The sequence below is a fragment of the Lepidochelys kempii genome, chromosome 6 (genome assembly GCF_965140285.1).
Source record: "Lepidochelys kempii isolate rLepKem1 chromosome 6, rLepKem1.hap1, whole genome shotgun sequence".
NCBI lineage: Eukaryota > Metazoa > Chordata > Testudines > Cheloniidae > Lepidochelys > Lepidochelys kempii.
In genome coordinates, this window is record NC_136385.1 from 37,117,211 (window position 1) to 37,144,218 (window position 27,008).

Consider the following 27,008-nt stretch of genomic DNA (forward strand, 5'->3'; position numbering starts at 1 on the left):
AGAGATGCTGAAATAAGGCTGCTTAACACAGACATTCAGTGCATGCTTATATGCTGGCTGGGAGTGTCCAGACATGGAGCTACAGCAGCAGAGCATTCTGAGTCACTTGGTGTTACACAACAAGCAGTGACACAACCTCTCACTGGTCTGAACTGCACCACAAAACAGGACAGCAAGTACTCACAGTAACTGGTCTGGATGAAGGATGATGTTCTATGCCTTGGAGGGGGCTGGTACCAGAATGATTTCTGGTATGACATGGGGATATAGATCCTGAGGTATCTTAACATAGCCTGGAGTCTTAATGAGTAGAATACCTCATCTGTCCTAAAGCTAAACAGATCCATTCCCTCGAAAGGCAGATATCTGATGGTTGCTTGGACATCCAAGGGGTGCCTGCTGCCTGCAGCAAAGATGCCCCGAGCATCAGGATATCTGTGGCCATGGACTGGGTGGCAGTGTCTGACTCACCCATGGCTGCCTATAATGCTGCCTTTGCTGTGATTATCCTTCAGTTCCTCTGAAGTACTGGGTCAGTCTGGAGAAGAAGGGGGTTGCTCTCTTTCCCACACAAGGAAGCTGTACTTCATGAACAGTGCTTAGTAATTTGCAATGCAAAACTGCAGTAGTCTGAAGAGTATGTTTTTCTGATGAAAAGGTCAAGTTTCTTCAGATCCTTGTCCTTTGGGATTCTTTGGGTGGACCTTGTTATGTCTTGGACTGCAAACAAGTGATCACCATGTAGGATGCGTACAGAATTTGCTTAAAATAACCCATTGGGTGAGATTTGGAACCTCTTCTCTACCTGTTTCAAAGTTGGGGGCATGAAACCCTAGTGTGCCAAAGGCCCTTCTTGCAGGATCTATCAAGCCCCTGCTGATGTGCAGGCAATTCAGGTGTGCTCCAAGGAACTCAAAAATGTCAAACAGTTTATGGATGCCCCCTTGGATGACTGTAGTTTTGATATCCAAGATATCTGCATTTGGACAAAAGTTTCTAGAATGCCTGAAAATAGTCCATGGTTGGCACCAGAGCTGGGGCAATGGCCTTGTCAGGGGAGAAAGAGGATTCTTTGAGAGAAGGAAGCTGGAGTGTCTCCTGGCCTGATCTGCCAAAGCTTGCTCAGCCATTCCAGTTTTGTCAAGGGAGCTCTCATTACTAATGCTGACAAGGACCAGGATCTCCTCTTCCTTGTGGAAATGTGATAGGGCACGGCTCCAGGATTGGTGGGATGGCAAGCCCCAGTATGGCCAATATGGCCTTGGGGGCAGGTTGTACTGGTATTGGACAGGTTGTGCATGACCCATCCGTTGCCAGTCTTGTCTGGGAATCTGGTACTGGGCACCCTCAGGGCATCCTCTAGGATATCATTCTGGTCTCTCTGGAGATGTTATCTGGTAGAACCAACAGAGGAGGGTCCAGAGACTGGAAGAACTCCACCTCTCAGAATAGTGGTGCTGTCAGGTTTGATGTTGGTGAAGACAGTGCTAATAGTAGTGTTGGTTCCTAAATCAGTGCTGGGACGGTGAAGGCGGATGCTTAAAACCTGGAATCGCTTCTCAGTCGGCAGGGCTCTCGATGTTGATGTCAGCACCAGGTCCAAAGCTTCTCTGTCTCTTTTCACTTATGCTTATGTTTATGCTCTGCTATCATACCTGGAGCAGGAAGGCTGTGACTGTTGTCTTTGGACTTAAGGTCCTACTTCTGATACAGATGTGACAGGCTGTTGGAGCAACATTTGTGGTGAAGCTCCATATCAGATGCAAAATGTTTTGGAGAAAGAGCAACAGACAGAGCATTTATTGGGGACCTGAGCTTCCCCCAGGCAGCAGAGACATTTGTTACGCCAGTCTATCAGGGGCAACTGGGTATCACACAAAGGGCAGAGAGCTTGGAGTCTAATTTTCATTGGTTGTCTGAGGTTTTTTTCTATTTTTATATTTTGGAATTGCCAATTAAAATGAAGAATTTAGAAATTTATTACTTGTGAAAAAATACTCTTCATCTAAGTCTAAAGCTTAGACCAAAGACTGAGTAAATCGGGCACAGGCCAGGTTCTACCTTGCTGCTGTGGGCAGTAAGAGAGAACTGAGGGAGAGTCTGTCCTTGCCCAGGAGCACAAGGCCCATCCTGGGTTTTAACAGACATGGCTATGCAAAAGATTCTAAACTTAGATTCACACCTACAGCATGAACTATGCTGACACATATGCAAAGAATAAATTTTTATTATTCCACTGATTAATCTCTAGCATGGACAAATCCTCATGCTGCCCAGGAAATTTGAAGTAGGAGGAGTTTTGGCTGCTCAGAGCTATCATACTCTTTCCAACTATTAATTCATTCCAGATTCTTAGGGAGACTTGTACCTTTTGTGGAAGGTGGTCTTTGGTGGAGGGATCACAAGGAACTCTGAGTTTGGGTCCCAAACCTCTGAAAAATTGTCTGCTGAAGCTAAGCAGATAACGGCCTCCTTCTACCTGGCTACATCCCACAGGAAAGCAGAAGGCAGCTTGAATTGAGAACAGTCCATATCTGAACAAGGGCGTGGTTGGAAAGGCTGAGTCACTGTAATTCTTCCATTGATTGTTCTTCATTCTCTTAGTCCTATTTGAAGAAGAGCACTGACTGCTGAGATGCATTGTAATCAGTGGAAGTTGGGGCCAGAGGATGTAAGGAAGAAGGCCCTTTGCAGGGTCCCATAATGCCATTCTAGGCTCAGTTTGTGTGTGGTTCAGCTGGTGTATCAGGTGACTCCTCTCCTGCCAGACACTGTTACTGTAATTGTCTTTGGTGCTTCATTCATACTTATTCTAGATGTCCCAAATTGGGAGGAGTAGAAATCTGATGCTTTAATGCCTTCACTACAATCTGCCCCATGCTGCAGCACAGGACAGGGAAAAATGTGTGTAGTGGAATTTTTCCTTATGCTGTGAAGTTTGGGAAACAGGTCTAAAAACTGCCCATTAGCTACATGAGAAGACAGCTCAAACTGGGGAATTTTCAAAAAGGAACTAGTATTGCAGTAGTATTTAGGACCCACGCTCCTGCACCAGGGCACCATTTATGTAGGAACAGTTCAGATAAAAAGATGCCTTCCTGAAATTAAGAGTAACTGTTCCCCAGTCAATCAATGATTGATATATCTTCTATTACTACTGCAAGCCAGAGACAAACGCCTTGTGTAAGAAGAGGGAGCCCTGTAGAAGGGGAATAATCTGAGGGTAATTTTTTTTTAAACACTCCTTTAATGCTAAGGAACTAGTTGTTCCCACATCTGAGTCACCATCTTGAATTAGTTGTCTGCCACTGACCTAGATGACATCTTTCTCCCTGCCTCAATCTTCAGTATAGGATGAACAGTATCTGCTTCAACTTATGTACAGCTGCACAGACATCAGGAAAGGGATGTTACTTAGCCCTGGTCTACACTAGGAGTTGAGATAGAATTTAGCAGCGTTAAATCGATTTAACCCTGCACCCATCCACACGACGAAGCCCTTTTTTCGACTTAAAGGGCTCTTAAAATCGATTTCCTTACTCCACCCACAACAAGAGGATTAGAGCTGAAATCGGCCTTGCTGGGTCGAATTTGGGATACTGTGGACACAATTAGACGGTATTGGCCGGCGGGAGCTATCCCGGAGTGCTCTATTGTGACCACTCTGGACAGCACTCTCAACGCACATGTACTGGCCAGGTAGACAGGAAAAGGCCTGCAAACTTTTGAATTTCAATTTCCAGTTTGGCCAGCGTGGCAAGCTGCAGGTGACCATGCAGAGCTCATCAGCAGAGGTGACCATGACGGAGTCCCAGAATCGCAAAAGAGCTCCAGCATGGACCGAATGGGAGGTAAGGGATCTGATCGCTGTATGGAGAGAGGAGTCCGTGCGATCAGAACTACGTTCCAGTTTTCGAAATGCCAAAACATTCGTCAAAATCTCCCAGGGCATGAAGGACAGAGGCCATAACAGGGACCCGAAGCAATGCCGCGTGAAACTTAAGGAGCTGAGGCAAGCCGACCAGAAATCCAGAGAGGCGAACAGCCACTCCGGGTCAGAGCCCAAAACATGCCGCTTCTATAATTAGCTGCATGCCATTTTAGGGGGTTCAGCCATCACTACCCCAGCCGTGTTGTTTGACTCCTTCAATGGAGATGGAGGCAACACAGAAGCAGGTTTTGGGGATGAGAAAGATGATGATGTAGATAGCTCACAGCAAGCAAGCTGAGAAACCGGTTTTCCCGACAGCCAGGAACTGTTTCTCACCCTGGACCTGGAGCCAGTACCCTCCAAACCCACCCAAGGCTGCCTCCCGGACCCGCCAGGCGGAGAAGGGACCTCTGGTGTGTACACCTTTTAAAGTACTATACATGGTTTAAAAGCAAACATGTTTAATGATTAATTTGCCCTGGCATTCGCAGCTCTCCTGGATGTACTCCCAAAGCCTTTGCAAAAGGTTTCTGGGGGGGGCAGCCTTATTCTGTCCACCATGGTAGGACACTTTACCACTCCAGGCCAGTAATACGTACTTGGGAATCATTGTACAACAAAGCATTGCAGTGTATGTTTGCTGGCGTTCAAACAACATCCGTTTTTTATCGCTCTGTGTTATCCTCAGGAGAGTGACAGCATTCATGGTCACCTGACTGAAATAGGGTGCTTTTCTTAAGGAGACATTCAGAGGTGCCCATTCCTGCTGGGCTGTTTGCCTGTGGCTGAAAAGAAATATTCCCCGCTGTTAGCCACGGGGAGGGGCTAGCCACGTGGTGGGAGGAGGCAAAATGTGACCTTGGAATGAAAGCACGTGTGCTATGTATGTAATGTTAACAGCAAGGTTTACCGTGAAAGTGTACCCATTGTTCTATAAAATGTGTCTTTTTAAATACCACTGTCCCTTTTTTTTCCTCCACCAGCTGCATGTGTTTCAAGGATCACAGGATCTTCTCCTTCCCAGAGGCTAGCCAAGATCAGAAGGCAAAAAAAACACACTTGAGATGAAATGTTCTATGAGCTCATGCTGTCCTCCCTCACTGACAGAGCACAGACGAATGCGTGGAGGCAGACAATGTCAGAGTGCAGGAAAGCACAAAATGACCGGGAGGAGAGGTGGTGGGCTGAATAGAGTAAGGGGCAGGCTGAAGAGAAGGCTGAAGCTGAAAGGTGGCGGCAGCGTGATGAGAGGAGGGAGGATTCAATGCTGAGGCTGCTGGAGGATCAAACTAATTGCTCAAGAGTACGGTTGAGCTGCAGGGAAGAGAGCAAGAGCACAGACCGCTGCTACAGCCCCTGTGTAACCAACTGCCCTCCTCCCCAAGTTCCATAGCCTCCTCACCCAGACGCCCAAGAACGCGGTGGGGGGGGGCCTCCGGCCACCCAGCCACTCCACCCCAGAGGATTGCCCAAGCAACAGAAGGCTGGCATTCAATAAATTTTAAAGTTTTAAACTTTTAAAGTGCTGTGTGGCCTTGTCCTTCTTTCCTCCACCACCCCTCCTGGGCTACCTTGGTAGTTATCCCCCTATTTGTGTGATGAATTAATAAAGAATGGATGAGTGTAAAGCAACAATGACTTTATTGCCTCTGCAAGCGGTGATCAAAGGGAGGAGAGGAGGGTGGTTAACTTGTAGGGAAGTAGAGTGAACCAAGGGGCGGGGGTTTTCATCAAAGAGAAACAAACAGAACTTTCACACCGTAGCCTGACCAGTCATGAAACTGGTTTTCAAAGCTTCTCTGATGCGCACTGCACCCTTCTGTGCTCTTCTAACCATCCTGGTGTCTGGCTACGTGTAACCAGCAGCCAAGCGATTTGCCTCAGCCTTCCACCCTGCCATAAACGTCTCCCCCTTACTCTCAGATATTGTGGAGTGCACAGCAAACAGTAATAACAATGGGAATGTTGGTTTCACTGAGGGCTGAGTCAGTAAACTGCACCAGCGTGCTTTTAAACGTCCAAACGCACATACTACCACCATTCTGCACTTGCTCAGCATGTAGTTGAACAGCTCCTGGCTACGGTCCAGGCTGCCCGTGTACAGCTTCATGAGCCATGGCATTAAGGGGTAGGCTGGGTCCCCAAGGATAACTATAGGCATTTCAACACCCCCCAACAGTTATTTTCTGGTCTGGGAATAAAGTCCCTTCCTGCAGCTTTTGAAACAGACCAGAGTTCCTGAAGATGCGAGCATCATGTACCTTTCCAGGCCATCCCACGTTGATGTTGGTGAAACGTCCCTTGTGATCCACCAGTGCTTGCAGTACTATTGAAAAGTACCCCTTGCGGTTTATGTACTCGGCAGCTTGGTGCTCCGGTGCCAAGATAGGGATATGGGTTCCGTCTATGGCCCCATCACAGTTAGGGAACCCCATTGCAGCAAAGCCATCCACGATGACCTGCACATTTCCCAGGGTCACTACCCTTGATATCAGCAGATCTTTGATTGTGTTGGCTACTTGAGTCACAGCAGCCCCCACAGTAGATTTGCCCACTCCAAATTGATTCCCAACTGACCGGTAGCTGTCTGGCGTTGCACGCTTCCACGGGACTATTGCCACTCGCTTCTTAACTGTGAGGGCTGCTCTCATCTTGGTATTCATGCGCCTCAGGGCAGGGGAAAGCAAGTCACAAAGTTCCATGAAAGTGCCCTTACGCATGCAAAAGTTTCACAGCCACTGGGAATCGTCCCAAACCTGCAACACTATGCCGTCCCACCAGTCTGTGCTTGTTTCCCGAGCCCAGAATCGGTGTTCCACAGCATGAACCTGCCCCATTAGCACCATGATGCATGCATTGGCAGGGCCCATGCTTTGAGAGAAGTCTGTGTCCATGTCCTCATCACTCTGGTCACTGCACTGACGTTGCCTACTTGTCCGGTTTCGCTTTGCCAGGTTCTGGTGCTGCATATACTGCTGGATAATGCATGTGGTGTTTAATGTGCTCCTAATTGCAAAAGTGATCTGAGCAAGCTCCATGCTTGCTGAGGTATGACGTCTACACAAAAAAACAAGGTGCAGAACGATTGTCTGCCGTTGCCCTGACGGAGGGAGGGGCAATTGACGACACGGCTTACAGGGTTAGCTTACAGGGAATTAAAATCAACAAAGGGGGTGGCTTTGCGAGAAACAGAATGGCCCCCTCAAGGATAGAACTCAAAACTGGGTTTAGCAGGCCATTGATTTCACAGATGGAGGGAGGAGAAAATGAATACAGAACAAATCTGGTCTATTTGTTTTGAGCTACTTCATCTATCTTTATACATTTTGCTGGCAGCAGACCGTGCAGTACGACCGCTAGCCATAGTCATCTCCTGGGTGCTTGGCCGAAGACGGTGCAGTATGACTGCTGGCCCTCATCTTCTGCAGGCTGTAGATTAAAAGATAATGCACTGCCAGTAGGACTCAATCGCCATGAGATGAAACTTAAAAGAGAAATGACTTGCCTGAGTCACTCCCATGTTTGCCCATGCACCCCTGACCTCATCGAGGTCGGTTAAGAGCACCCAGGACTACATTGATGACTGCTACCAGTCATACTGCACTGTCTGTTGCCAAAAGGCAATAAATTGCTGCTGTGTAGCAATGCAGTACCGCGTCTGCCAGCGCCCAGGAGACATACGGTGATGGTTAGCTGAACGCTCCATGCTTGCCGTGATATGGTGTCTGCACGCGTTACTCAAGAAAAAAGGCAGAAAACGATTATCTGCCCTTGCTTTTTCACAGGAGGGAGGGAAGGGGGGCCTGACGATATGTACCCAGAACCACCCGCAACTATGTTTTAGTCCCATCAGGCTCTGGGATTTCTACCCAGAATTCAAATGGGCGGCGGAGACGGCAGAACAGCTACCCTCAGTGCAACACTCCGTAAGTCGACAGTTGCCTTGGCACTATGGACACCCTCCACCGACTCCATGCACTTAGAGTATTTGTGTGGGGGACACACACAAAATTGTCTGTATAAAAATGCTTTCTACAAAACCAACTTCTATAAATGACAATTTCGTAGTGTACACATACCCTCAGAACAGCAAGCTTATAGTAAACCTGACTGAAGTATAAGTTGATTCTGTCTGTAAGTGCACTTTCACCATTAAAACAAATACTGGTAAAGCAGATCATATACATTTCACTCGGGGCAAACTAGTAATGAGATGTGCAACTGTTGAAAACATTTAGTAGATTTTGAGCCTGCAGTGATAGTTTAATATCATTAAGCAGCTCAAGGTTGTAGCCAATTGAAGAGGAAACTACAGTTGATGTTGCTCACTTTCTGCTCTGACTGCTAGGATGGGGAGTAAATAGCTACATTTGGAGAAGGCCTCAATAAAGGCGTATAGTTAAAAGATTTTACTGATTAAGCTTTACACAAGTTAAAATGTTATCCCTGTGTACTGCTCATTATCCATACTACAATGTGTCCTGGCACCTCCACTTGCCCTGTATCTAACCTATATTATGTTGCTTTAGTTGCTAGACAAAGGTAAAAAGAATTAAGGATTTATGTATGGTGAAACACACATACTCTGGCAAGAGCTATTTTCAATACCAGCTTGCAGACTATGTTGCACTACTTGAAGCCAGCCACCCTCCACCCCCCATTTAAAAGGATACACTGAGCATGCTTCTAACCCTTGTGAGAACTGCACCCTGTGTACCAACCTAAAAATATACCTACTCATGGGATGAGCTATGTCTGAGCAACCTAATTCAGTAGCAGTGACATTTAGACAGCAGTCTTGAACACTTTTAGTCCATTATATCTTGCTTTCCTTAAGTTCTCATCTACCAGAAAATGTAGCAATTTAGTGCTTATATAAACTTCTCCGTCCATCAACGTTTCATTAAAAGAGTTCTATAAAAAGTGTGTTTGCAAGCTTATCAATACGATTTCTCTGTTCTAGTAGAAAGCAATAGCTTGTCCTTCAGGTGAGGAAATCCTAAGTTTTAAATTGCTTGTGGAACACACCATTGTCATGCTGGGTCAGGGCAGTGGTTCATCTAGTCCTCATGTGTAACCAGTATGAGACACTTCACAGGAAGGTACAAGCAACCACACCCCTACAAAATGCAGTCACCCAGATCTCAGGAATGAATAAAACTTGCTCTGTGATTAGAATTTCTTCACTCCCCCACTCCCTTGTATCTCATCTTTTAAAAAAATCCATTTAACAGTGTCTACATATTATGAAATTAACACTTAGTAAAAACCAGTGCAATCTGAAAGTTAAACTGGCCCTAACCCATCAGTAGACATAATGTAAGGGTGACATTTTGCAGTTTAACTTAAATCAATTGGGAATAATGTTTAGACAGTCACTCAAACTCCCTTGTAGACACTGTTAAAAAAAGTTGATTTAAACACACAAATTTAACTTCTAATAGTGCAACTTCCATCATTTAGCAAGGCCTCAGCTCTACCTCATCAGTATATTACCACCTCTATACTTTAACTTCACTCCATTTGGATGAAATGTTTTTAAGGAATCCAATTAACCTTTGACAGTCAAAGCTCTTCTACCGGGAGACATTCAGAAACAAGTCAAGTATCACAATGTTTATTGATAGATACAAGTATATAAAATCAGGGCATGAACATGTCTTGATAAATTAAGTAGACTTAATTTCAATACTATAATAAGAGGGACCAATTCAATTTCTCACTATTTTATGTTTCACACCCACAAAAACCACTTCCAAGGGCATTTAACCACCTTTCCAAACTGATCAGTTTTTGTGCAAGTAAACCATGTTTCTTTTAAAAAGACTTGTGCACTTGCCCAGGCTCAAGGATATTAAAATCTAGCACATAAAGCCCATTACTAGAGGTAGAATTACAGGCAATATACTATTACGGCAACAACCATCGATTACAGTTAAGGATTCTCTGTAACAACCAAATGGATAATCAAATATTGCAACGACTCAAGTATTACACTGAGCAAAGTGCATTTCTACAGTATTCAGTGTTGCTATTCAGTTTTCTAACTTAACAGCCTATAATAACTGGCAGCAAAGAAAACCCTTGCAATAGACTGCTTCTGCTTGAGAACTTATGATGTAATTATTGCATGCTGCTAATACACTGTTATCTAAACATTAAAGATACTCTAAAATATTTCATGGTAGACTATGATTAAGACATACTACAAAAACCTTATGCAGAAAAATATCCTATTGACACGCTTCTGCTTTAAATATTGTGAAACATTACAGCGGAATGAATTTTCGCAGTGGTTAGGTCAAATGCAGTTACATCATAGCAACAGTGTTTGCACAAATTTAAGGCTTTGGCTGGTTCTTTAGTCAGCTTCTTCTTCAGATTCTTCTTCTTCAGCAGTTTCCAGCCAGGTTAGCCACTGGTTTACCTGCAATCATATCAATGCAATTTCAGAAGCATAACGAGCAGACTGTGCGCGCGCACCCTACAAATTTCTACATCTCATTCAGGTGGCTTTCCCCTAAAATACTAGCATAGAAAGCATTTCCTTTGGCTAGCATACAGGTCATGGACCTTTGTCCCTTTACTGTGTGGAGTACAGTGGGGGGCAGTGCTCCTTTATCCTGCCTCAGATTCCCTTCCCCAGCCCAAATAAATGCCACATAAGAGCATTTCTAAATTAAGCCAAGTACTTAATATTTTTACAATAGGCTTCCCTGATCTCATCAGCACAATGGACGTAGGCAGATATATACTGAAAAAAGATTTTTACAATTTCTGCTCCATTATACAGTTTTACCTGGAATAAAGCTTTGCCCTTCCCTGGAAACTCTTGAGTAATATCCTCTTTCCATGCCAAAAAGGCTTCCTCTTCAATAATTTCCATGTCGTAGAAATGAACAAAAAAGCGCAGTAACATGCCTATAAAAAACAGGCCAGGTAAACCAATGCAATATTAGGCATATTGCTTTCCTCAGAAGCAGTTTCCCCAGCTGTAGAAAGCTCTACACAAGGCTGACAATTGCACATTAAATGAAGTTTCATTTAGGTAAGTATACTGTTGCACCCAGGTGGTAAACTTTAAGCACATCCTAGTTATAAAAGTAGCAGAGGCTGCAATTATTATAGACTGCCCTTTGACAGACAGGTTTACTAAACACTTCATAACATGGATGGCACTGGATTCATACTTTGCCAATTTGCTACTGTATTTGAGGGAAATATGTAAATACATTATCCATACCTTTTGGAAAGTTGTTGTTGTAGCAGTGCACCTGAAGTGCATACAGAGCACTCACTTGTAGATCAACATGGTCATGAAGAAACTTCTGCATTACTGGCTTGAAGGAAAGAAGCAGTTGTTTTTCCTGTTCTAACTGCTCTTTAGAAGGAGCAGATGAAGAATCTGGTTCGTCATTAGGCGGGCTTACTTCACTTGAAATATACTGCAAGAAACTGGAAATAAAAGTTAGATACAATTTCAAAATGTTTTCATAGAAGACTAGTGAATTACTTTCACATCATTGAAGTAGCTGTACAAACAAGCACTTTTGTCAGTTAGTTAAATTCACTATCAATATTTTCCACTTTCAACTGCTTAAAACTCACATTAAACCCGAAGACCAACAAGGTCCTATCTGGGAAAGTACTCAATGAGTAGACAAACAAGTTATTTGTGGGCCTGTTCATCTTCAGATGCAAGGAATCCTAATCTATTTCCTTGGACTCTGCTGTTAGGGCACTGAAGGATTTGAGGACAAGGTCAGGATTTGCTCTTTAGAGCATTCTTTCCTTCTGGAGTGCTTTAAACAGTATTAAAAACAAGCTGTTATGAACCCCCTACTTGTGTAAGATCTTGTCTCTATATCCTTCTTCTGCAGGGTACACTTTATTCCTGCTATGTGGATATTTCATAAGACATTAGTGAGCACAAGTCCATGTTTGAACTACTAACAAGTATGACATTAATTCAGAGCAAACCTATCAGCTCACCTGGTCATCAAAATATTCACAAATCCCTTATCTACATGAAGTTTGGGTGAAATGTTGTCTTTAATCCATTTATAGATGGCTTGAGGGGATGGATCCAACTTTATTTGCTTCAACAGTTCCTTCTCCAGTTTCAGAAGTGGGAACAAGAAACTCAGTCCTTTCCCTTCCAAGATCTCCAGCATACGATCCTTATTCTGATCAATTTCTAAGACAAATTGAATGAAAATTCTGAATAACTAAGACAACTTTTGAAGTTAAACGATGGACCAAACCAGCTTAGCTGAAAAGGAGAGGTTACTTACAATTGCACAGTAACTGAGTTCATGATGTTTTGCCACAATGGGTGCTCCAGGCAAGGATGTACACATGCCCATACAGACTAGAAGATTTTTCTACTAATAGTGCCTATGGGTCTGCACCTGCACTGTATGCCTCCTTGTGCTCTGGTATGAGGAGCAAACTAGGACACTCCAGTTCCTTCAGAATCTCACAGCACAGTAAGACTCCAAAGCAAATGGGAAGGGAGGTAATGGCAAAAAACACATAGGGCTAAGACATCAGGAAGAATGCCAATTACTATAGGAGTAGGTTTAAACTAGTGTAAACGGTGGATTCTCTGTAACTTCATGTCTTTAAAAATCATGATTTGAGAACTTCAGTAACATAGCTAGATGTTACAGGTCTATTAAAAAGGAGTGGGTGGTCAATGTTCTGTGGCCTGTAATGTGCAAGGCAGATTAGAGGACGGGTTCTCAAACTGGGGGTTGCGGTGAGTGTGCGTGGGTGGAGAAGGAGGAGGAGGAAGAAAAAAAAATAAAAAAGAAGAGTCATGAGCTGTCAGCCTTCACCCTCAAACCAGACTGTCTCCAGCATTTATAGTAGCGTTGTGTTTTTTTGGGGTGTGTGTGTCTCGCACTCAGCGTCTTGCTGTGTGAAAGGGGTCACCAATTCAAAAGTTTGAGAACCACTGGATTACAGGATCATGATGGTCCCTTCTGGCCTTAAAGTCTATGGATCTAAGTTAAGTAACCTCTCCTTGGAGTTATTGTCCCTACGAGTTGTGACAAAGCTCCCACTCTACCTTGGTGGGTCTTGTGCTTATTGGCGGATTTGCTCGCCTTGGAGCTTCACGGCAGCCCTCAGCTTGGCTGTGTTTCCTGAATTCACAGTCCAGGTCGAGTCCTCCTGTGTCTGACCAGGAGTTGGGGAGGATTTGGGGGGGAACCCAGGCCTGCCCTTTACTCCGGGTTCCAGCCCAGGGCCCTGTGGAATGAAGCTGCCTAGAGTGCCTCCTGGAACAGCTGTGCGACAGCTACAACTCCCTGGGCTACTTCCCCATGGCCTCCTCCCAACGCCTTCTTTATCCTCACCATAGGACCTTCCTCCTGGTGTCTGATAATGCTTGTACACCTCAATCCTCCTACAGTCCGTGTTCTCACTCTCAGCTCCTAGCGCCTCTTGCTCCCAGCTCCTCACATGCACACCACAAACTGAAGTGAGCTCCTTTTTAAAACCCAGGTGCCCCGATTAGCCTGCCTTAATTGATTCTAGCAGCTTCTTGATTGGCTGCAGGTGTTCTAATCAGCCTGTCTTAATAGTCTCCAGAAGGTTCCTGATGGTTCTGGAACCTTCCCTGTTACCTTACCCAGGGAAAGGGACCTACTTAGCCTGGGGCTAATATATCTACCTTCTATTACTCTCCTATAGCCATCTGGCCCAGCCCTGTCACAGGGTGTACTACATAAAAGTCCCAAGCAATTCTTTAATGTGGAGGAGGGTGTTTAGGAGGGGGATCCCATAGAGAGTATAGACCAGCTTCAAAGGCTGTGTCTGCTCTGAAGGCATGGAATAAGGCATAATGCTATGAATATGTATTAAGGGAGTATCAGGTGACTGACTTGCAAGTGTCCTTGATGGGCACCTTCTTAAGGAGGGCAATGGAATTAGATGAGCTCTCATGGAGTAAGCAGTGACTTGAGGGGGTTCATCCCAGAAAGCAAAATGCACCGCCACAATCATTTCAGTCTGAGAGGAGACTGAGTGACCCCTCCGAAGGGCAGAGTCTAGGGAAAGCCCTTTGAAGGACTTACTTTGGTAAGGACAGAAACCCAGGGCCCATTTTATATCCAATGTATGAAGACTGGTCTCTGAACCTTATCTAAGTTCCACTTGTCTAGGGAAGACAAATGAATGTCCTGATGGATGTGGCAGTCCAGTGACACTTCATGGAACAAGTGTGGTAGGCCTGTAACGTAACTTTTGACCAGAAAACACAGCATATGGTGGGTCAGCCATGAAGGCTTCCAGCTCCCCATCCCTTCTGGCTTAGGCGACTGCCACAAGGAACGAAGTGTTGAAGAATGGATGAAGCAGTCAGCAGGTTGTCCTGTGTTTGAAGGGAGATCCTCTTACTGTGTTAAGCATTAAGCTGAAGTTCCAGGGTAAGTTGTGGTCCTACACTGGAAGGAACAGATTAAGGAAGCCCTTAAGGAATCTTGCTGCAGGATATGCAAAGATAAGGGGTTTTTCTGAGTGGCAGATGGAAAGCTATAATGGCAGATAAATGAACCTTGACAGAGCTCAGGAACAAGCCCATCAATTTCAGGATTAGTACAAAAGCTGAAGATAAGATTTCCTACTATTTAAAAGGACTTGCAAGAGCAGAAGTACTTCTAGATCTGGTACACTCAACATTATGTATCTTCTACCGATTCTCCCCTGGCATCTACACACACAGAACCAACTGAACTTCAGAAGAACATTCCTGCTCTAGGCCTGAGAAGCTGGATGATAAACTGGGGCAGGTTATGGAGCCCTACTACAGAGCCAGAAGATCAGTCATTACAAGAAGGTACAGAAGCAGACCAGATGGGTCAGGAACCACATTCATCTTGGCCACACTGTGGTTATGAAAGCGATCATGGCTTTCTCTTTGAGCAGGGCTTTATGGATCAGTGAAATTGGAGGGAAGGCATATAAGGGACCAATGTGCCAGAAGACCATCTTCCAGGGAGTCACAACTGTGTATCTTTCACACTCTGCTCTGAGAAAACTGGCATTTTAAGTTGGAAGGCATGGCAAAAAGATCTACCTGGGGAAGGCCCCTGATAAGGCTGATCTTTCAAAATAGCATGTCTGTCAGCTCCCACTTATGAACTTGATGGCACTACTAGCCAACAAAACCAAACAAACTCCAATTAAGAATGCAATGGCAGGCACACATCCTCATCTCAGGCATCCATATAGACAACTTGAAGAATAGCATTGATACGACATCAAATAAATCAGTGGGGTAGAAAAAACCTGATCAATACAAGAAATTCTGCTATATGACAAAGTTATTTATTAAAATACCTTATCCCCCTCCAAGAACGTTTCATGGCATTTTCGTGCACTTTACAGAAGTTGCAAGATAAAATGATTAATATCGTGTCACAAGTATTTTTGATTGCTTACCTGGCAACATCTTCTGCATGTTGACTTTGCTTTGTTGGAAGAGTTCAGTTAGCCATTCACGGTCTTGTAACTTAGCTAACTGCTGAAGACAAAGCAAGAACAGGGGGAAATGGGTGCCACTCTCCAGTGGTTGAGCCAGTTCTGAAATGCTCACCAGTTCTGAAATAATGGCACGGGCTGCAAACTGTGCTAAGTAGGATTTCACCAAAGGGATGTCTACCTCCAGTTTGGGACACTGGTCCAATACATTCAGGAATGCCTAGAAAAAGGGAAGAATATTAAAATTGTCAACAACATGATTAGTCTAGGGAACTACAAGATGAAAGAACCTTACACACAAGGTCTATTCTGTCTAAAGGACACTAACTATACATCCAGTGAAAACTGTGTCTATTATTTGGAGTAGTACCTATAATTTACTATAGCAGTTTTCAAATTTTCTGTATTGTGACCCCTTTCACACAGCAAACCTCTGGAGTGTGACCCCCTTATACGGGAGGGGAGGGGGGACGGAAGAAAGACTTAAATTAATGGGGGCTGGGAAATGTCTGCCCCGCAGAGCTGATAGCTCACAATCCCCATACAAACACCTCGCGACATGAGGAATTATGACTCCCAGTTTGAGAACCCCTGTACTATAGGATATTACAGAAAAAAAGAAGTAGAATTCTATCAAATAAGAAACTGGAAAACCATCTAGTCAGTTTCACCATTTTCATTTGTAGATCTTGGAAACAGTCATTGAAACTGTCACATTTGAAATAGGAACATAGTTGTAAAGCCACAACAGTTGGGAGAGGGACTTGCAAGGTCAGCATTCAAATCACTTACAGTTTTTAAGCAGACTACCTTTTTGAAGCTAAGCATCAAAAACAGAACCTTTAACTCAAAAAGAACTCCAAAGCTACAACACAGAGTACCTGCATGAAGTTGTCACTAGTGGCTATTCCTTCCTGTTTGAGTAAGCTGATCAAAGCACTTGCTTTCTCTTTATCTTCATCTGATCGGTCTAGGGATTGAATGATAATTTTGCTCAACATCTCAGGTAGGAAGGGCTTTGGAGCCCTCATTTCTCTCACACCATTGATAGCATCATTTGCATTTCCATTGTTCAGATAGTCAGTCACAACAGCTTCCTGAAATAGAAATGAATATCTGAACTCCACTGATTTCTTGCAGCAGCCATGTCTCCTGTTTGGAGCAGAGTACAACATTAACTTACAGTGAGTTTAAGCAATTCTTCCTTAGAAGGTGGTGGCTTTTTACTGATCTTTGCAGGCTTCTCTTGAATAAGTGGTGGATTTGTTTTGAGACCAAGCTGAGGAGGCTTGAAAATAAGTGATAAAGTTAGGCCAGTTTCAGAAATTACTTATTTGGTTACATTTATTCAAATAATCTTTTGCTGGAAGTACAGCCAGAAGAAAAGCCTGTATTCATTTCATTGTTTTTATATACGATTGTGATTTATCCTGATGCATGTGCAAGAGCTACTTTATAGTTGTCAGCACTTAAATTGCATACATATTTATACAGAGCTAAACAATAGTTACTTATCAAATTAGGATATTTACCTGTCCCAAAGGTGGTGTCTGAGTGCGTGGTGGTTGTGCACTGGGAGGAATCATAGTTATTTGGGGCTGAAGCTTTGGCACTTGGTTCTTATTCATTAGAAAAGATTGAGCAGGTCTCAGGCTTATCTGTAAGACGACAAATCCTAGCCCATCAAACTGCTAAAGTTCCTTGGCAAGTCATTAAATAAACAGAATATCACACAAGCCCTGCTAATGTAGTGTAGTGACTCAGGACAAATTTATTTTTGTAGGCCTGATCTTGATCTCATGCCAGTTTTACACTAGTGTATTGAATGGGATTTCAGAATTTACACTAGTAAAACTAATCAGGAGTAGGCCAAGTGTGTACTTCAACACCCAACAACAGAATGAACGAAGGATAAAAGTCCCAATTTGAAACAAGATGTGTTAATATAAGGTGCCTGTGTATTTAAGTCTTGATTTACAATATCAAAGACACAATATTGCTAGTTTCAGCCTTGCTTTGGTATTTTGATAACTGCAATATAGACCCAAAGTGATCTGGTTTGGAAACAGAGGCATGGCTATTAGGTAAGCCAAGATTTAAAGGAAAAATATGCAAGTTGACATCTCAGTGACTGTGTCAAATGCAGAGTAAACTTTGTATTATTGTACATGCATATCAGTTTTCAGATTAACATTTCAGTCATTTTATCATGGCCAACCACTCCCCAAAGCAGACCTTTAAAGAGAGTCTGTATTGTGACCAGATGAAGAGCTCCTTTATATGAAAGGCCAGAGGTATTGGCCTTGCTTTATGAAAGAAAAATCCTGAGAAATTGCCCTCATATCTCATAATCTTGCTCACAGGACGCTGGACACCCAAGGGTAATGAGTGTTAAAGTGAAAGTGGAGAAGGGACAAAGAAGAAAAGAGGAGGAGATAAGAAGCAGAGGTCCAGCATTAGTCCTCGTAATAACGCGTCTTGCTATAATCATTGGGCAATATATTAAGAATGCTGCAAGTAATGTAGGTATATACCTCATCTGCATTAAGCTGTCCTTTCTTAGAAAACCGAGGTGGCATATCCTTCGACTGTCCTTGTTGCTGGGATAACAGTCCCTGATTCTGGTTATGGTAGAGCTGGCTTTGCCCCTATTTCAGAGAGAGAGAGAGAGAGAGAGAGAGAGAGAGAGAGAGAGAGGAAGAGAGAGGGAGAGAGAGAGATAGAGAGAAAAGAAGTGCAGATGACGGGGGTGCACAAAATATGGTAGTAGTACCAAAGGAACTAGAAGTTCAATAGAAAATATTTGCCAGGGAAGGAAGAAAGAGGGGAAAAAAAAAGTAGTGTATTCTATCCCTAAAACCAGGGCCATGGATTTAAAAGAAAAAAAATCGACACATTACACACTTCTGACTCGAAGTCATTAAAATGTGCACCTTCCCTGGCAATAAAGAAAGAAGTCTCCCTTGCATCAGTCTCTTTTCTCTCTTTTTTTTTGGGGGTGGGGCTGGGGGGGATGGAGAGGGGAGCCGGGGGAGAAACGACGCAGTGTGCAAGAAGTGCTTATTCTCCTACCAGCTGTAAGAACCTTATACACCACAGATGACCATCATCCATCTGGAAGCCTGCACATCTGTCTCAATCTAAAGAGATTCCAGATATACCTAACCACCAAAAGTCTTCCTTACCTGATTTTTCAAAAAAGATTTGCCTAGATCTCCAAACTGGGATTGAGCAGGAGGCATGAGGTGTCCCCCATGGCCATTGAAAAGTTGATTTGAACGATGACGTCCCATGGTTGGTGAAAATCTATCCTGAATAACTCCTGGACCAGTACCAATTCCACTACCTGTACATAGGAAGGTGAATGAGAACATAGACAGTCATGTACACACCTGACGTTCAAGAGAATGCTGCCGCTGCCACAGCAGCTTCAGGATTTCCGTTTACCTGGCATTTGTCCAAACATATCAGCAAGCCCTCCAAGTGGGTCCCTGTCAAGTTTCATCCTGGGTGGCATAAACGGTCCCTCCAGAAAAAAGTCGCTTCTCATCCCTTGAGCCATAGGAGCAGGAATAAAGACTCCCAGATCCTTCAAAGACAGATTTAGAAGCTTAGTCAATTCATATAGATAGTTCTGCAAGTCCAGAATAGGTATTTGCAGTCTATTCAGATTCTAGGATTAAGAGTTTAGTCAGAGTCCAGGAATCTGCATGCAAACATGCCACAGATAACCAATAAATACATCATTACATTTGGTGCAAATGTACACGGAATACTTACTTTTACTGCATCTTGACGGATTTGATTGATAGTCTTTGGTCCATTGTCAAGAAAAGCTTTGCGAGGAACCCAGTTGTGTTCTCGCAACTCCACAGTATCCTAAAGGAAAAAAGCAAACACTTAATGGGAGGGGGGGAGAAAAGAGGAGAAGAGACAAAGAAGGCAAGAAACCTCACAGGACAAACTGTTAAGTGACTGGCACTCTTACCTGCAGCAGGAAACGAATCCTTGCTGGCAATTCCTTACTTAACATCAAGGAGCGCATACGGGCAAAGTACTGATCCATTAAGGACTAAGAGGAGAAAGAGGCCAAGTTTAGCTTAGTTGTTTAAAGTTTCAGTTTCCCCCTCAATAGTCTCTCTTTTCAGGGTCAGTATTACAAGTTACATTTTAAATGTGGCAGTGTTCAAATGATCTAAAAATGGTAAAGAGAAACAGGCTGTTGTCCTCCCCTTCTGTTTCCATTCCTTTAAGGGAATGGTTTGGACTGGACTGTAGCTGAATCACTAGACTATCTTCTGCCCAAGTCATTCTGAGGCAAAAGTCAACACTACTTAGCTTTATAAACATTCTGACAGTGACCAGCTACTAAAAATACCTATGAAGGTAAGACAAGTCAACCTTAAGAGACATGGGGTAGGAAAGTTATAGGCCATAAACATATAGAAGAAACATCATGTAACTAGTTGCTTGTGTTTAGTATACAGATCTACATCATTCCCCACCCCTCCGATAGAAAATATTCAAATACATAATTCCCCGACTTTCTAGAGTGAAAATTGTGAACAAGCAACTTATTTCTGCCTTTTTCCCCCTCTCCAGAAAGAAGCCATCTCAAATAAAAAATACAATCAAAATATGAATCCTTCACAGATTTAAACACAAAGGTTCCAACTTTCTGTTGAGAGAGGAAAAAAAAAAAAAAAGAGGACAAGTCTGCACTAAGTATACAGAGTTCACACCAATTATGAAGTGATGAAAAGGCAACACAATTAATGTAGATGAACTCCCTGAATATAAAGAACTTAGTCCAAATCTAGTTCTTTCCAGCCAGTTTTTAAAGGTTTTGGTATAGTAGAACTCAGTCTGAAACACTAATTCAAAGTGGATTGCAACATATTACACCTGGGTCCAAAAAATTTAAAAAAAAAAAATCAGTTAGTACTCCAGTTTGAAAGAAAGACATACCTTGGCTTTTGCATGGTCTAGTCTAGGTCCCACTGTCCTCATTATCTGACAGAGGCACTCCAAATCCTCCCCCATATCCTTGAGTTGGACTCTCTTCTTCTTTTCCAAAAGCTAAAACATTAAAGAGGGATTATTTCCATTAAGAGGGGGATCTTTCTGCAGACAGTTATGAGGTTAATTCAAAATACAGAATGCTCTCCCCTCTCTCTATGTAGAACCTGATTCTGCAAAATATCTGGACCAAATTAAAATCTATGAGAATTCTCCAAGATGAGAACTCTATCTGTTCGATAAAGCTATATACTGCACTGAAAGTTGCCCCCCTTGAAAAAAAACAAAACAAAAAATCCCCAAAGTATTTTGCACGGTCATTAACTATTCAAATTTTCCTACATACACACTTCTTATTTTTTCACACTTGAATGTTAGCTGTAAAGAACTATTTTACCAAGTTGTTACACACCAAGTTTAGGAAGTCCTGACACTTACTGTTTTGATGCACTTATGAAGGATAGATTCATGAATAAGATCAAGCTTGCCAAGTTCTCCAATGAATTTGATGTTCCCCAGCATCTTGATCTTGGCAATAGCTCTCTGTTCCTCCTCCTCCGGGAGGAGGGGACCATCACGCTTATCATAGACTGGACGAAAAGAGAAGTGTGTCAACAATACTTTACAAATATACATAAAATATAAAATCTAGATTTAATATAGACTAGCTTTAATCTTACTATCAACATTTCTGGTGCGGTTTTCAAATTCATCTTGAAGTTTAGAAATTAGGAGGCGTCTGAATGTCTACAAACAAGATATAATTAGGTTTCAGACCAATGCAATTAACCACACAAGCAAAAAGTTTAGATTTTCAATGAGAGAGAGGAATAAGACACTCACTGTGCTTTGCTTCTGTCCTGGATGACACTCTGCTGATGGGCCATCAAAGTTGGGTGCATCTTCTGCCAGCCGCAGACATAGTTGAGCATACAGGGAGCTATACTTCGGCTCTTCGAGGGCTTTGTCTACAATCTAAAGAAAATAGTATGTTTCTAGTACCGTAATTGATTAGATTTTAATTCAAACTTTAAGATACTCTTTCAGGATTAAGTAGTGAATATCGTCAACAGGACACTAACAGGGGACTTTTTAAAACTGTCTATTTGGGGGCAAAGTACCCAGTCATACAGTTACAAGAGTCACTCTTATATTTGGCTATTGTTCCAGATGGACTCCTGGTATTTCCTAACCTCTTATAGCCTTTGAGAACTTGAGTATCTTGTGTAACCTTCAACACACTGGTATTCCAATGTTAAAAAATACCCTCCTCCCTCCCATCCAACCACCTCAGAATCTATTACAGCCTTACAACATTGCTATGGGATTTAGACAGTAGTTGTGCCTGAGCTCACACATCTTTTATTTCATGTGAATGAGTGTATTTGGTTCTGCCTCTGCACCAGGGGGAGTCACAGCATGGAGTGTGTCTGTGGACTAGATTATCTCTCAAAGTCCCTGCCAGCCCCACTTTAGTTCACCTGACTATACTGAAGTAATTTACACAGAGCACAAAGATGGGTAGCACAGTACAAATTATTTTGCACAGTATAACTACTACTAGTAGCAATGTTTAAAAAAAAAAAAAAAAAAAGGCTACACTATCACTTGGCACTCAAAGTGTAACAGAGTCCCAAGACCACCTATAGAAATATCAGAAGCATTTGTGGCTAATAAAAGCCTGCTTCAGATTAAAAGAAATCTTCACATCCTGTACTACTGTAGAAAACTTTACCAGGAAACGTTGTTTTAATATATGCATAAACATTAAATTGCTCATTAGTTAGACTGCTGCTTCTCTTCCAGTTAAAAGAAAAGGAGTACTTGTGGCACCTTAGAGACTAACCAATTTATTTGAGCATGAGCTTTCGTGAGCTACAGCCCCCAATATGTAATAAAATTAAGTTTTGGGCAATATTCCGTCATCTATTTATCACTATTTTATATATCAGGAACAATTCTGAGACTTTAACCAAGATCAATCATCCTTTAAGCAAAAACTTAAGTTTTAGTACAATCACTTATTCTTATTGAATACTAAATTAATAAGCACTTAAAAATACACCTGACTTACCAGCAGTATGATCCCTTTTAGAATGAGCTTAGACTCTACACCCACATTGAGGAGCTCAAGGCATAGCTTGTCAAACTTTTCAGGAGTAAGTTTATTTAGTATGCTAGAGGAAAAAAAAAAGTTAAGAGGAATCAGTTATGTTTGTAAAATGTTCACATAGTCCATACAGTTTAATCTACGTGAGCTGGGGTTAAGATTCGAGTTCTCCTGGTTTTCTTCCAGTTTTCACTTCTGACAAGAGCAATTTACTTTGTAAAAAGAAAAGGAGTACTTGTGGCACCTTAGAGACTAACCAATTTATTTGAGCATAAACTTTCGTGAGCTGCAGTTCGCTTCATTGGATGCATACTGTGGAAAATGCAGAATTTACTTTGTGTTTGTCAACTAGAGTAGGTTTTAGGGCACATGAAAAATACACTCAGTAGCAAAGAGAATACAGCAGTCTTAATCCCCCCCCTTAAAGTTTTTTTTACATGATACAGGGCAGACAATTCATATTTTCTACTGCTCCTGCTCCACCAATCCCTTACAGAAGACAGCTACTCAGGAATTTCTAACCAGCTTCAGGAATACTCTCTCATAAGTTTATGCACATGTATTTGCCCCTCCTTCTAACCCTTCCATTAGGGGCTATGGATTTCAATTTTAACCATATAAGACATTTGTGGACCCCTCCCCCCAAAAACAACAAAAAACCCCACAACTTTTAAGCGTGGACCCCTTTGGAAATCTTGGATGTAGTCTGCAGACCCCTTGGGGTCTGAAGACCACAAGTTGAAAACTACTGGTATAAAAGTACTTATACTACAGGTTGGTAAGACAATATGGGGGAAAAAGGTAATTTTTAGTACTCCATTTTGCCAACTGATATTAACCTTAAAAATAACAGACCAACTTACCCTCTTACTTTCCTGAAGATTGCATCATGTCGTTCTTTGTCATTTGCGGAGTCGTCATCTCGTCTAGTGCTTCGTGAAGGAATCCATTTCTGAGCGTTTTGCCCTGGGGTTTTCCCCAGGAACTCGCTATATTTATTGAAAAATATAAATAAGTAAACTGAGAAAAAACGATTTTGCTCAAATATTGTCACAAGCAGCAGAAGCATTGAATGTCACCTTAGATTTAGGATATGAACCTGCAACTGGTTGTGCAATAGGTGCGCCCTTAGCCTATGGGGACAGTATGGAGACCCACATACTTCTTTTGCAGGATTGGGTATTCTCTAGGATCCCCAACAACTCCTCTCCATACCCCCTTTACTTCACTTCAGTTAAATGAAATCTGATCATATTAGCACTAATAAGTTAGTAATTGCCTACAGTTGGCCAGTCTAACTAAAAACGTAAATGTCTTTTTCTCTTGTATACAAAACTGGAATAAGATTTGTCAGTGTTATCTGTTAGCAAGCTAACAAAAACTGACAAAAAGTATAATCACATGGTGTCTTAGAGAAGTCTACAGGTTTGAGATCAATAATTGCTGCATGCATGCAGACTCCTTATTTATGGCTGTATATGTTTTTACCACCATGGCAATATGACATACCTGTTGCTGGCAGTCTTGGGATAGTGCTGAGGTGCACCCCTACTACCTCCTCCGCCTGAAGAAGCACTGTTTCAGAGAAGAAAATATCTTTATTCAAGGCTTTTCAAAAGTACTCTCTCTAGCTCAGGACTAGCTACACGATTTTTGTATATTTTATTTGAAAGTTTAGCTATACATCCTTCACAAACAGAAGTTAAAAGTGATACAATTAATCTGTCACTTAGCATATGAAACGAACTTAAAATTCTCAGAGAGACAGTTCAACGTATATATTGCCAGACATTTTGCTTTTGAGTTATTTTACAATAGTCTGTCATTGAGGGGAAAAAACCTACCTGAAACGAGAAGCACCCCCTTCTGCAATCGCACTCTCCACTTTGGCGGCTTGACAACGAAGAATCTTCAAAAGAATAATAAATTGACAGGGTGGGGGGAAAAAAACCTAGAACGATAAATCAAGAGATCATATTACAATTATTCGCTTGTGCTCATATCAGAGTTCTTTTCTTCAGCAGGATGACATCTATTAAACTCAAATAATGTGGTTTGTGTTAACCAAGGGCTTTTATTAAAAAGCACTCCCCCAGAGCTTAAATACAGCTTGAAAGTCAGTTTATTCCTTCACTTATGTGCAACACTTGATGACATCAGCAACATAAAGCAATGTAGGCACATTCTCAGAAAACTCGATTATGCGACCATAATCATTTCTTTTGTGGCCAAAAATACGGTCTCAATTCTTGTCCGAGAGGCACCTTTTTCTTACAGGTTACTTAATTTAAGATTTATTTGTACTATTGTTAAGTTTGGCAGGAACAGCCATGCAGTAATATCAAATTTAACAGGAATGCATCCTAAAAACCGTAGTGTGAACAGATGTGCCAGATCATAAAGGGTTTAATCCAGACCTATTTAAGATCACATGAATATCTAATCCATGTGATAGTCATTTAACTACAGAACTGCTTTAAACCCCGTTTGCCTCACCCCACAAATGGTTAAGATCCAAAGATGGAGATAGTTTGAGCATGCCTGGAAATGTGGGTGGCCTTTAAAAGAAAAATCAGAGCAGTAATCATCATGGAGGTAGTCTGCTCTGAAAAGAAAAGATCGAGCACCTGAACAATTCCGTGTTTCAAAATTTTCCTTCCACAACCTTTTCTACTGGCTCAGCCATTTTAAAAAATTAAGTGACGAGATAAAGCATGATGGAGCCTAGTATAGTTCTCGTCACTGGAGAATGAGCGCATGAAAGGTGTTTCCCCCTGAGGAAGTCCCCCTCCCTCCTATGCAGGTTTGGCAGGTAAGCTCTACCTCCTACTCTTTAGGGATCCTTTCCGCGTGAGCAATACACCTTCTAATCCTGCCCTGGCTGCTCAGGGCTGGGGGCAAGGGAAGGGAACAAGAGGGGGCTGCAGCCGAACAAAAGGGCTGCGGGAAACGCAGGCGGCAGCAGCGACGCCCCCGCAGGACACAGGCACTTCCCCCCCTCCCTGCCGCACGGAGCCCCGAGCGCCCCCCTGGCCCCCGCCTCCGGGCGCCGCCCGTTCCTAGGCGCAGCAGGCCCGGCCGGCTCTTTGTTCTCGGCGAGGGAAGCAGGAAGGCCCCAGCCCGCCCTCTGCAGGGCGACGGCCCCCCCCAGAACTACGCGCAGCCCGCGAGGGCCTCGCCGCCCAGACAAAGCGCTTCCCCCTTCGCCGGCGCAGGGAGGCACCCGAAAGGGCGGGGAGAAGCGCAAAACGGGGCGGGAAGTGAAGCTCCTGCGGAGCGAGGGGATCCTATGGGAGCGACCACGGTCCCCAAGGCGCATCCCCCTCTCGGGCAAGTCGGGGGGTCAAGGACTCGCCCCTCCCCGGGGCAGATCAGGACCCCCCATCCTGCACCCCGGTGTAGGCGGGAGCAGGCACCTTCTCCCAGGTTACGCGGGCGCCACACTGCCTTCTCCGGAGAAATCAGTCCTCCGCCGCCCCTTTACCCCGCCGCCGCGAGCGGGCTGAGGCGCCCTTCCAAGGGCAGAGCCGGTAACCGGCTCCCCGCGCCGCTCCCCCCCCACCCAGCCGCGCCGCAGCCGGTACCTCCCCACGGCTTCTCATCCTAGCCGGACGGGCTGCGAGTCTCTGCCCTTCGCTCACCGGTCAGGGAGAAGCCGGTCCCGGCGGCCGGAGCCGCCATTTTGTAGTGGAGAAAGAGGGGGAAGCGAAAAGAAGATGGCGGCCATTTTAGCGGCGGCCATTTTAGACAACAGTACCCCCCCACCCACCACCACCACCACCACCACCCCCCAACGCTGTCCGCCGGCACCGGCTTCCTCACCTTCCCTGGGGCCTCGTCAGCTTCACCGGATCTCGGCAGCTACCAAGGGCGGGGGGGGGGAGGAGACGAGAGAAGGGAGGGGGAAAAAGGGAGCCGGGGAGCGGGGTGGGGGGGGGAGAGCGTGCGACGCAGGACGAGCCTCCGAGTCACCCAAGCAGGAGCAGCCAAAAGCTTCCGTCAACCACCTCCATAGAGATCCAACTCGCGGCCGCTTCTAACGCGCACTGAGACAGCCCCACTAACTTTATTACCCTGCGCGCAACCTACCTCCGCCTCAGCACACCAACGGCCAATCGCCGCCGGAGACTCCGCCCACGCCCGCCAATCACGACAGAGGAAGGGGGCGGGGATAGAGCAAAGATGGGGGAGGAGCGAGCAAGGAAAGCTTGGTTGAGGAGCAGCACCTCCGCAGTGCAGCACCGGTATGCGCGAAGGCATTTACGCCAACGGGAATGCGTAGCTGACTGGGTGTAAAGGGGGCGGTTGCGCAAGCGGCGCACCCATTCAATGGGGGCTGCCTGCCTGTCTCTCTTCTTTGCTGTTTGTTCTTATGTTTCTCCCATCAGGCAGGCTCCTGCTTCAGGAGGGCGAAGGAGCTGTCCCCGTGCATTACATCGGGCTGCCTGGCTCACAGCGAGC

At 43.9% G+C, this 27,008-nt stretch overlaps 1 protein-coding gene and 1 non-coding gene across 3 annotated transcripts; both read right to left on the minus strand.

The window, feature by feature from the left end:
• Positions 1-9,532: 9,532 nt before the first annotated feature.
• EIF4G2 (eukaryotic translation initiation factor 4 gamma 2) lies at positions 9,533-26,164 on the minus strand. Of its 2 annotated transcripts, XM_073347595.2 has the most exons (22): positions 26,132-26,164; positions 24,392-24,498; positions 24,057-24,122; positions 23,411-23,536; positions 22,512-22,614; positions 21,281-21,412; positions 21,118-21,184; positions 20,876-21,027; positions 20,387-20,497; positions 19,407-19,490; positions 19,199-19,297; positions 18,866-19,007; positions 18,604-18,764; positions 17,953-18,066; positions 16,951-17,076; positions 16,602-16,706; positions 16,300-16,515; positions 15,380-15,638; positions 11,924-12,128; positions 11,175-11,386; positions 10,731-10,852; positions 9,533-10,358 (listed from the first exon to the last, which is right to left on the minus strand). In XM_073347595.2, exons 1-22 carry the CDS (start codon positions 26,147-26,149, stop codon positions 10,293-10,295), a joined length of 2,793 nt encoding a protein of 930 aa, XP_073203696.1. In that variant the 5' UTR covers positions 26,150-26,164; the 3' UTR covers positions 9,533-10,292. The 2 variants fall into 2 exon arrangements, with proteins under 2 accessions (XP_073203696.1, XP_073203697.1); XM_073347596.2 differs by lacking the exon at positions 17,953-18,066.
• Positions 17,751-17,916, minus strand: LOC140913967 (small nucleolar RNA SNORD97). Its single transcript, XR_012159727.1, has one exon. It is a non-coding gene; the product is annotated as a small nucleolar RNA SNORD97 (small nucleolar RNA).
• Positions 26,165-27,008: the final 844 nt, after the last annotated feature.

Bases quoted from the DNA above. Each gene is read 5' to 3' on its own strand.
- EIF4G2 (XM_073347595.2), bottom strand. The intron at 21,028-21,117 runs GTAAGATTAAAG...CTTTTCGTCCAG, and splicing joins CCGCACCAGAAATGTTGATA to TCTATGATAAGCGTGATGGT. The intron at 10,359-10,730 runs GTAAAACTGTAT...ATATGATTGCAG, and splicing joins AGGGCAAAGCTTTATTCCAG to GTAAACCAGTGGCTAACCTG.